The sequence below is a fragment of the Pezoporus flaviventris genome, unplaced genomic scaffold, assembly GCF_033815535.1.
Source record: "Pezoporus flaviventris isolate CSIRO_AGI_PZ_B2104156 unplaced genomic scaffold, CSIRO_AGI_Pfla_v1 ptg000015l, whole genome shotgun sequence".
Taxonomy (NCBI): Eukaryota; Metazoa; Chordata; class Aves; order Psittaciformes; family Psittacidae; genus Pezoporus; species Pezoporus flaviventris.
In genome coordinates, this window is record NW_026892563.1 from 43,604,133 (window position 1) to 43,615,635 (window position 11,503).

An 11,503-nucleotide genomic window follows, 5' to 3' on the forward strand; every position below is an offset into this window, starting at 1 on the left:
CCTGGCATTTCGACATGTGTATCCCTACACTGAAATCCTCTGAAAGGCCCAGTCTATTTAAAGCACTCCATAGATAAAACATGCAGCACGGAGTTCAGCACAAAGCACAGCAATAAAACGATGTCTGCAAAGTCACCCATCAATTCTGTGACGGACCAGTCCTTACATTCCAGTCCTCCAGCAAGTAGAATGCGTTTGGGTAATCTCTCCTCCTTTAATCAACAGCTAAGACGTAACTCATGCAGCACTCTAAGCAGAGACTGAAAACCATATTTCTTCCACGCTCCTGGCACATAGTTTATCTGACCGCACTACTGTCAGGCCCCTTTTGCTCACTTACTCTTGCCTTATTCTTTCATCATAATGGCACAGCTTCAATATAAGCATAAGAGTGGACTAGCTGCACTTCAGGGCGGAAGGCACTGCTCTCCACCTGGATCTTTTACATCCCAAGAAAGCAAGAAGCAGATGAGGAAACACAGTGCCAACAGCTGTGTATAAAGAGAAAGGTAAAGCACTCCATAGCATATGGAAGAGGCAAATAACTGGCTTCAAGAAAGCTATTAAGTGCCAATCCCGGCCACTTACCTCAAGGGCTGTTTTGAGCTGTTAACTCTCAGCTTTATCTTATTACTCTCCTTAGAGTTAACCTGCTTGCTTGGCTATTGGGATGAGCAGCAAGGTGATTTTTCACTGAAACATCTTCCATAATAACAGCCTTACTCTTGGGTAGTAATTGTCAGTTTGAAGGCCATCATATTACATGTTTGGCTTGTTTTGCTCCCAAAGTACCACTGCACACTTGTCTAAGATGAGTTTCAGTGCCCATTCCCATAAATCCTCTCTGCAGTTCTTTACAGTGAGTACTTTATGCTACCATCATCACAAAATATTGTCTCACTGCCTGAAATCTCTTATGAGATTTAGTCCAGTAAAGCATGGACTGAGTCAAACATCAGATCTATCCCTCTTCGGGATTTCGTTTTGACTCAAGTCTGTGAATCCCACTTGTCTCATTTCCCAGGAAGTAAATGAAGAGCTTGTTAAGCCAGGTTAAGTGGCCTACATTTTTAATTCTGCATGCCTAATTTTGTTTATGGCTCTGCAACAGGAACAGGCCAGTGTCCCATTTCTGATAGCCACTCCAGAGCAAAGCAGCTACTGATAACAGGACCAGGAGCTTTGTCTCCTCACCAATAACAGCTGAGACTGATTTACAAGTAGATCTGGACTTTCCACCAAATGTTAATAATCCCTGTTTGAAAGCCTGTTAACTTAATACACCAAATATCCAGATGAACTGGAGGAAAACTGCAAGAACTGCAGATACTCTTTCCCTCGCTCATCTATTCCATGTTCTCTGAAACCCTTTTAGCAAGGTCCCTTGTGTAAGAAAACACAGAAGACATCAGAGAAACAAAGCAGACAGAACAAACATCCTTTAGTGGTTTTAGCCTCTAAGGGGTCAAAGGTACAAATAAAACATCAGTTTTCACCATGCTGTTTCACAGCACTTTCACCTGAGAGGCACAGTGTAGATACGCTCATAAGAGATTTCAAGCAGTGAGACAATATTTTGTCATGATGGCAGCATAAAGTACTCACTGTAAAGAACTGCAGAGAGGATTTATGGGAGTGGGCACTGAAGCTCATCTTAGACAAGTGTGCAGTGGTACTCTGGGAACAAAACAAGCCAAACATGTAATATGATGGCCTTCAAACTGACAATTACTACCCAAGAGTAAGGCTGTTATTATGGAAGATGTTTTAATGAAAAATCACCTTGCTGCTCATCCCAATAGCCAAGCAAGCAGGTTAACTCTAAGGAGAGTAATAAGATAAAGCAGACTGTTAACAGCTCAAAACCACAGCACATCGCCACACGTATAAAATTGCATGCTGGTTTGCTACCCACTGGTTTCTATCTCAAAAGAGAATGGAGAAGGCCTAAAAAAAGCTTTGAAGAAAGGCAAGAAATGCTTAGTGAAATAAATTTCACATAAGGATCAATCTAGGACACTTTAGATGGTAAAGAAATGACAAGTGCAGGGGGAGGTACCAAACAAGGCTGGTGATCAGGATCAAAATAAATGATAGGAGGTACTTCTTCACACTGCACAGTTAAGCTGTGGAGCTTCTTACTAAAGGGATGCTGTGGATGTTGAATGGCTACACAAGACGAAAAGATATCCAGCAGAAGCTACTAACTACAACAAATACCTGAACTGTAAACAGTTAGACAGGGCAAAGTCACTGTATTTGCTTGTCTCACTCTTTGGTTAGGTTTATATGAACTTCTGGTAAGATTCTGGTCCTAATAATCCCCAAATATTGAATGCAAATAATCACCATTCAAAAGCAATACAACAAAGGCTCATGCTAATGATTAGTGTAGCATCTGAAAGGTGCAGTCCTACTGCACACAAGTTATAAAGAGCATTACAGTCCTACTAGTGGCCTCGGTGCCCCTACAGTGCTTCACTGAAACCCAAGCAAGCTAGGACAGGACACAAACTAACTGGCACAGGACAGCCTCCTCTCCCAGAGAAAAACCCATCAGTCACCGCCTGCATCAGCTCTCTGATCTGGCCTGTCACAGATGTCCCAGAGGCAGCACAGATATAAAGGCACCCCAACAACACCACTGTCTTAGGCAGTTAATCTGCAACTCAAATGCATCCACAAAAGGTTCGCAGCAACAGCCCCCCACACCTCCAACTGGTCAGGAAGAATATGAATACCATGCTTCTCTTCTGAGTATGGATACCTGAAACCATACATTCATCAGTCCCAGGGAGAAAACAGAAAGACACCCAAAACCCCCAAACTAGAAGTCTAAAATTGGTCAATTCTCAGCACACTTGCAACAACCACCAGTAAAAGATGGGGGGGCTGAGAAAAAGCCAAACTAACTATGAAAAATTACAAACCAAAAAAGGGGGAGGTTTGGGAAATAATGTACCTTTGTTTTACAATTTGATGTGTACTTCAATGTCCGTTTTTAAGGGATATTACAGGATAGCTTTTTCTGTAATGGAAACTAAAACCTTTTCCTTTTATACCCAACATGGCACGCTTTGAAACACGGCTGTAAAACAACATAGGTAAAGGTTTATATCAAAAAGAATCCCCAAAACAAACAAACCCAAAACCCCCTTTACTGCTACTGGCATTTTTCAAGGAAAACAAAAGTTGAAGGGACATATCTATATTCACCCTCAAGTTGTCAAGTATTATCAGAGTATTTCAGAAAATGAAATAGATAATGCTGCTTGAGTCCTTAGGGCTTTATTTAAACATTATATTTATCAGCATAGTTTTTAACAAGCACACTAATTTCAGTCTAATGAAGTCAGCCAAACAAGAAGCACATTGTCAAAACAAAGTGGCCTGTTCCTTGTCCAATACACAGGGCAGAAAACCATAGGGGAGGTGACATTCTTATGTGATGTTCTGCAACAATTCTCTTTGAGAATTCCATTAGCATGCAACTTCTTATATACTTAAAAGGCTCTCCATGCATCATCCCCACATCTGTCTTTACTTTTTAAATTACTAGCATTCATGAAGAGACAGACTTTGGGGCTGTTTGTCTTCTTATTCAGTACAGATACTGCAAGGGAGTCTGAAGCATCTTTCTGAGCCCTCTGCCTGCACTTCAACTCCATCTTTCCCCCATACCAATATGCTACTTCCCCTTCTTTAATACATTTGAGTAACTCATAGGAAAATCCGTGATTCAGATACATCCTATTAATGGCCTGTTAAAAATCAAGACCTGAATTATCAGTCTCCTATGTGACGTTTCTAAGAACACAGCTAAAGCATCTCACCCTGAAAATAACAAGGCAGCGATTAAAGACCTGAACTAATGCAAAAATAAATAAACAAATAAAAAATCCTTTAAGATTATGTTTTGACTGATTAAATATACACATATAAAGTCATTTGACTATACTCCAAAAGCTTTAGAGAAATAGCATTGCTAATAACTGGATTTGCAAATACGCAAGACACAAGGGACCCAATGTTTTATGCAGCAGTAGGCCTGAAGTTGCTACAGCTTTTTCTATTCCTCTCCACAACAGAAAGAAACCAATTCCAGCGACTTTTAAGTTTTGCATGACTGGGATTTTAAATGAAGTTGCTCCCATAACTTTGTGAGATTTAGCAGCAAAAGAAGTCACCACAGGAGTCACAAAGAAGCCACAACAGTTCCGCGACTACTTTGTTTATAGGTTTCAGAAAAAGAAAACCAGTTGGCAAATACAGTGGTTGTAATTTGTTAGAATAAGCAAATACTGAGGAATCAAACAGAATGAATAAAAAAGGATTTAAAATGCCAAGCAAAAAACCTGGCATGCTTAAAAAGGTTTCCTGAAAATGAAAAACCATCACTAAAAGCAACACCTACCATGGCTGCCTGTTCAGCTGAAGTACCAGAGCAGCTTGAATACTGAAGTTCAGTTCTAGAAGAGAACTTCAGCAACAGTAAATTCAATCCAGCTGGAACTTTCAGAGGAATAATCACACCTTTTAGTACTGTCTTTTTAACCTGTTTAGTGGATGACAGGCATTTTGTTCTGTTTCCTTAAACAAGCTAACTATGCTCCTACAAAAAGAGTCCCACTACCCAAATAGAGTAGAAAAGAGTTAATACATAAGATTTTAAGTATTACTTAACAGATACAAGTTTAAAATGGTTTTATATGGTGTAACTAAAACATAAACACACCAACAAAAAACCCACCCAATGTCTTTACTGCAATTCACATGTGAATATTACATAAGGAGTAACCCAACATAATCATACAATCACACTTCTAGCAAAAGAAAAAACATCACCCAGTAACAGCATGACACATCCTATGAGACAAGTCCCTGCCAAATCTCTACCCTTAAAGCTAAACGCTTCCCCCCACCCCTAACCACTAAATCTCATCCATCTCTTCAGCCTGCTAGAGGCAAAAATATCTCAGATTGGGTTCCATATACCCATTACATTTAGCCACCCAAAGAGCCAGTTTCCACATGTATTTACAGTCCATCACTTGCACAATAGTGAAAACTATACTGAACCTAGAAGAGCAGTTTGGGTTACTTGTAGCACTGTAGTACATGAGCCTGTGTAAGATTTTGACTGAAAGATAAATATTTATATGGAAATTAAGTAATTTTCCTCCTCATCTTTTCACATTATACCCCCCACTGAGTCAAAGTCAACTAATATAAACAATTATTTAGGTTGTATATCTGTATACCCTGCGAACATACACATCAACTTGTATAACCAGGTCATCAGTAACAGTAAAGCACAACTTTAGATGCATTTCAGGTAAAAGGTACTATTACTTCTTTACCTCATCTGCACAACTGCTACCCCAAAGGACTTAACTTTTTGATTGTTTCATTACCTACTGCAATAACTGTGCCTTTTCTAACTTGAAAAAGCCCACACAGCAAGGCTACCGGCCAGTCTATGCTGCAGAAGCACTGACAGCATTCAAGGGACATCCTTTTTAGGTATAAAAACCTGCAACTTTTTTGTAAGTTACAATCTTGATATATTCTTCCAAGCAAAACTCAAAAGCTTATTTTCATACAAACGCTAACCTTTGAGCCAAGGCATTGAGACCTGGAGAAGTAGCAATACCAAGATATTTGAACACAAAACAGAAAAGTTCCAAAGTGGAAGGAGAACTACATTACAAAGATCAAGAAAACAGTACAATGTATTTGAACATATCTGCAATGTTTCCTTTTTGACAATACTAACTCCTTAATCCCACTTGTAAAACAGGGAGATCATGTAAAGCTAAAAGGACCCCCAGCGCATGAGCTGAGAAGCCACTATGAAAAGAGAAGCAGATATGCAAATGAGAAAGCACTTTATAATGTTAATGACAAGACAAGAGCACTGAAGACTGACTCCTTCAGCCTATTCATCTGCAAATGGAAGGTTGAAAATCAACTATTACTGTGAAACCTCCAGAGAAGCTGACTGAAAACAGCCAAGTGCAATGCGCATACAGTCTTGTATGATAGTGGCTTATCGGGTTTCCCATCAAGGGTCAAGGGAAAGTGCCACCATCATAAACCAGGAAACCCATCTTCAAAGACAGGTAATCCTCAACAGAACTGAATGCTACACTGGGCATTCATCTTGGGAGTAAATACAACCTGGTGCTCGCCACTGCTATTAGGATTTCCTTTTAAACCTGAACTCCACTTGACTTTCAAGCAGCACAGTACTAAACTAACTAGCAAGCTGAATATGCTCGTTTTCACCAGCCAAGCACATTAAAAAAGACCCAGTAAATACAGAACACAGTAACAGGCTAAAAATAATCTCAACTGTTTCAAGTAGTCATGGTATTCTTTGATACGCAGGTAAATTTAGTTACTGCAATGTATGGCTTGCCCTTCCCTTTACAAGCTTTCACGCAACTAGCAATGTCACACATTACACAGAAATCAGCTTCAAAGAAATTGAAGAGATCACTTTCCACCACTAGTACTCATGTGAACAAGGTCTTTGTAGCCAAACTTTAAAATAAAACAGTGTACAGAGATCAAATACGGACCCCAAGGTCCAAAATATAGTGAAATAGAAGTCTGGCATAACCTAAAGGTTTGGGGGTGTTTGGTTTTGTTCTTTTTTAAGCAGCTTAATGACTATTGACTTAAAATTGGGAGTCAAAAGCAAGTACTTTCTATTTAAGCGCATCACAAAAAAGGTGAAAATGTATCAAACCCGAAAATCAGAAGAACAAACATTCAAAGACGTGTACATTTTTTTTGCCATCATCCCCACAAAGACAGACAGACAAGAAGTTGAGTCATACACCTCTGTATTTTTGTCTGCCTACTAAAATAAATCCAGGAAACACTATCTTCTCTAGCCCGTTACTAAATTTTACTACTTGGCTTTCACGTTTATAAACCCAAGAATTATTTTTCTAGCGGTGACACAAGATACCACTGGTTCATGTAAGCAAAGTAAGTAAGCTTTACTTCAGGAAGTCAGGTCATACTTGAAGGCCAGAAGCTGATGCCACAGTGAGATCAGATCAAGTAGTGTTTGCCCCTCAGTATTAGCTTGTCTCTCTAGATCAGACTCACCTGGTGTGTATTTCAGTCAGTACCAAACAACATAAAGTAACATCTAGTACAGTTATGCAGCCATGTGGACAACTACAGAAATGCTGGCAGTAACCTGTAATTTTTTGGTAGCACTTCATACTATGAGAAAAGATGCTGAAAAGAAAATGCCATTTCAAGCTAGTTGATAAAACTACACCCACTTTAAAGGCAAGAAAGTAAACTATATCCATTCTCCAGATCGCTCTTAAGGTGTTTTCAAAAAGAGTAAATTGGGAAACTCATCCTTCTAATTATAAAAGTACTCCCTCCACGCTCATATCAAACGGTAACCATCTAGGCTACTTTCTCTGCCCTCCATCACTTATATTTCACTCACATAGGAACATCTCAATGGCTCTGGTCCCCAAGAAAAATTGTGTAGAATGTAAAATTCCACATTTAGCATTAGAAGCAAATCATGAAGCTTTCCCAAATGTTCAGACTCAGGGGGTTTCTGCTCGGTACCACCTTTCCAATTTCTTTAAACCTACAAAGCAGTTACAGACGCCTTGTTCTTTTGCATGCCAAAGTTGGGAATGGTAGACTTGCTTCCCCCAACGCCTAAGCGGTTTCAATTCATGGCAAACTTCACAAATAAGACAAAATGCCACATCAGCAATTTTTAGAAAGTAACACAGAAACAGCTGGTAAGATGCATAAGCTGAGCGCTTATCTTCCCACTGCCTCTTTTCCTTCCCAACCACAGAAATCTTGATCTTTGTTTTCCCCATGTCATCGATCTCACATAACAATCTAAGCAAACATTTCATTCCGCTTTGCCATGGAAGACCCAGACTGCAATGACACCGCATGACCATGTACACCTTCAACACAAAACAGAAAACAAACTACGCACCATTAGGCTGTGATTATACCTATACTTAAGGAAAATGCTCTGATAATCCGGTCATCTATTGTAACTGTTATTTAATCTACCCTCTGAAAGTGAAGTTCAGCTGGAATACTCCAGGCCTCAGGAGGACTAAATCTGGCTGCTTACAGCAATATTTTACCTTTCTAACATATTTCAAGGATGAACGACGTGCACACCAATGCACTTCAAGGTCTAAGCCACTTACCTAAAGATCACTGAAGGGGTCTTTGCTTCTACCTACAGAAAATGCTCTACAGACCCAAACAGCTTTACACCTTGCTTCATTTTTCCTACAGCTCTTACTGAGAGATGTGAATGTGCACACACTTCACACAGTGGCATAACTATAAGCAGTCTAAACAATATTCTTCTCAGCTGACACCAAGCTTTTTCAATACAACTGAAGCACAACCATGTATTTTAATAGGTTGTTATTCCAAAAATAAAAATGTTTCTTTTGGGTAGTTCAAACTCATGTCACAAAGCCACTATTTCTACAACTGCTGTTCAACTTCCAATGCAAACCCAGGAACACAGGAGGCAAACTAGGATGTTTAGAAGTGCCAAATAACCATTAAGACAAACAAAACTGTTATCAGTGTGGAGCAGAATGAGGTGGAGAGCCCTGATCTGCACAACAGCCAAATATGACCTTTAGAAGACCTGGAGAGAAAAGTACAAAGCAACAGGTTCTGACAAAAACTAGAGTCAAAGATAAAAACTGCACTAAAAAAAGACATATCTGGGGGAGAGGGAAGCAGTTAAAGCTAATACAGCGACAGAGTATTTGACAGTGAGAAGTTTATTTACAACAAATGTTATGAGAAACAGCTGACCTAAACTTCATGATACTTTCCTGAAGAAATATAAATATACTCCAAAACTTATAGGCTGAAGGCCTATGAGTCTTCTGTATGTACAGGTATATGTAGGCCAGTATAATTACACCACTAGAGGGTAAATGGCAGCTAATCTGGAGCATTCGCAACTTCATTTGCTGTCAAAGCACAAATTGACAATGGCTTGGCTTCGCGAATGAAGATTTGGGAAGGGCTTTACCATACCAGTACATCACACCAGTTAAGATCTTGTGATTATCTGATTAAATCAGAAGGAGAAACCATTACTAAAAAGCAAGCTTAAACAAAACATGGAAGATTATGTTTTGAGTGAGCACGTGACAGCCGATGATACCCGGCCAAATTTAAACAAACCAACAAAAAAAGTCCCTGGAGACCATGTGTAAATACATTAACTCACTCTCATCAGGACTGTTTAAACTATGCATTGTTAGAAAGAATATTTAAGAGAAAAGAAACAACCTTTCATACACTCAGAACACTGGCTGCCCATGTGGAGAGTTCATAAACTCAAAGCAAAACAAAGTAGGGGAGAGGGCTTGGAAATCTTGCTATACAAAAGAAACTGCAGAAGTCAAGGTCAAGTGATTTAGATACTTTACCAGTAATAACCGTGATACAACTATTCTATAGCGAAATTCCTTCCCTGGTTTTGTCCTCTTCTGTTCTCTACTAATTCCTAACTTTGCCTGGGAAACGGGATTGGCATCAGTATATGAAGTTACTGCCCTGCCCGCACTTCCTCCATAACACAATGAATCCAAGACACAGTAAGTGTAGCTAGAAGAATCTAGGGTAAAACTCTCTGCGTTCAGCAAAAGCAACCATCTTTCCAACCTGCCAACTTAATCAAATAGGCTTGTGATTTCTTATAATTGTACTTGACGCCATACTTGCAAAAACATTCACTTCGCCTTCTACTGGCTTCACAATTCCTTTTCACACATACTAAGTTTAGAGAAATCAACGAACAGGAGGCAATATAAAAAGACAGATAAAACAAAAAAGCAGCCCACAGACTTCTTGTGCAGTACGTTACCCGAGATGATTTTAAATGTACATTACAGTAAATAATGTTCATAGCAGATGTTTCATTAAACGTTAAAACAGGAAGAACAAAGTAAGACTACAGAAACACATTTATTTAAACAGAAAAACACAATCGCAGTGGTGAAGTAAACAGACAAGGAGTTGATAAAATGAAATAATCCCATACATGAAACCTCTGGACCTTGTTTCAGGAAACAGCAAGCAGCATGGCTGAAATATACCCAGCATAACTAATGTTTCATCAACACCTGCTGATGAAAACAAGTAGGAAAAGCAACCTGTTGTCACTTCATTACTTTGCAGGACATACGTAAAAAGGCTGCAAAGAACACAGTAATTCCGGGCCCGCAGAAACAAACGCTGCATTCCAAAGAAAGGGAAAACCCCAAACGCATACCCTGGTGTGATTTGGCCACCACCATGGGAACTGTCTCCGAGGCCCTCCCTGCCTTCATCTCTCCGCTACCCAACTCCCCAGCCCAGGCAATGCCACCCAGAATTGTTTTGCCCTCAGCACCGCCACGACCCCACGTGTTCCTCCCCGCCGGGCCCGGCAGCGGTAGAGCCCCGCCACCCGCGGCCGCCCCCGGCTCTTCCTCCCCGCTCCCGCCCCCCTACCGGGAGCCTCCCCTGCTTTCCCTCCACCCCGCAACGTCCCTGCCAGCCCCATTCCCAGTCCCGGCTCCGCGGCCGTCGCAGCCTCCACCCTCCCCCGAGACAGAAGCACTCAGCGCCCCACGGACGAACCGGCGTCGCCTGCGTTGCCCTTCTCCGCCTTAAGACCCAAATGGAGCGGGCTAAACAGAGCCGGGCCGGGCCGCATCCCCCTCAACCCTGCCCAGGGATTGACCCAGGCAGGGAGCAGCTCGACCCCGGCCCCGCGGAGGGCTGAGGGGCAGAAGCGCCGGTCCCGCACCGCGTTCCGCCTCCATTACTCCCGGGACCCCGAAGGGAACGGGGGACCCCGAGCTCCGCCGCGCCCCACCCCCGCCCGCCGGGGGGGGGGGGGGGAGGGCCGAGGAGCGGGTCGGGGGGGCGGGACGGCGCTCACCTGGCAGAAGCGGCGGCAGTAATACTGGCTGTTGATCAGGGCGGGCAGGCCGGGCGTGGGGCCCGGCGCCACCAGCGCCTCCAGCTCCTCACTGAGCCGCTCCGACTCCTGATCGCTCTCGTCTTCCGCCATGCTGCTCCGGCCGCCCTGCGCGTACCGAGCACCCCCCTGCCCCCGCCCCGCCACGCCGGAAGGGGCGACACCCTCCCCGCCGCTTCACTTCCGGCCACGCCCACCCGCCGCGCTCCTATTGGGCCGGCCGCAGTGCCCATCAACAGGCGGCGACGAGCGAACTCGCCGATGACCTCTGGCTCCGCCCTTCCGCCGCAGCGTCCTTTGATTGGAGGAAAAGTCTCTTCGTTACTTTGTCTCCGCGTCGCCATTGGCTGCTCGTTCCGCCTGTTACACCTCCCTCCGCAGCCTCCTGCCGACCACTGGCCAAAGCCCCCGTCCGCTAGACGCCGCCGTCACCGCCGCCCACTCTGATTGGTCTGAAAGCACCTCCATCACGGCGCCTACACCCGC

At 42.7% G+C, this 11,503-nt stretch overlaps 1 protein-coding gene across 5 annotated transcripts in view; it reads right to left on the bottom strand.

Annotated features, from left to right (window-relative positions):
* Window positions 1–11,205, bottom strand: part of ZNF654 (zinc finger protein 654) — a 37,990-nt gene extending 26,785 nt beyond the window's left edge. For 2 of the 5 annotated variants that reach the window (XM_061454345.1, XM_061454344.1), the window contains exon 1: window positions 10,979–11,204. In XM_061454345.1, the coding sequence (XP_061310329.1) occupies window positions 10,979–11,110 (132 nt within the window). In that variant the 5' untranslated portion in view covers window positions 11,111–11,204. Of the gene's footprint in view, window positions 1–10,978 lie in introns of all 5 variants that reach the window. The other 3 variants (XM_061454347.1, XM_061454346.1, XM_061454348.1) reach the window with 2 other exon arrangements.
* Window positions 11,206–11,503: the final 298 nt, after the last annotated feature.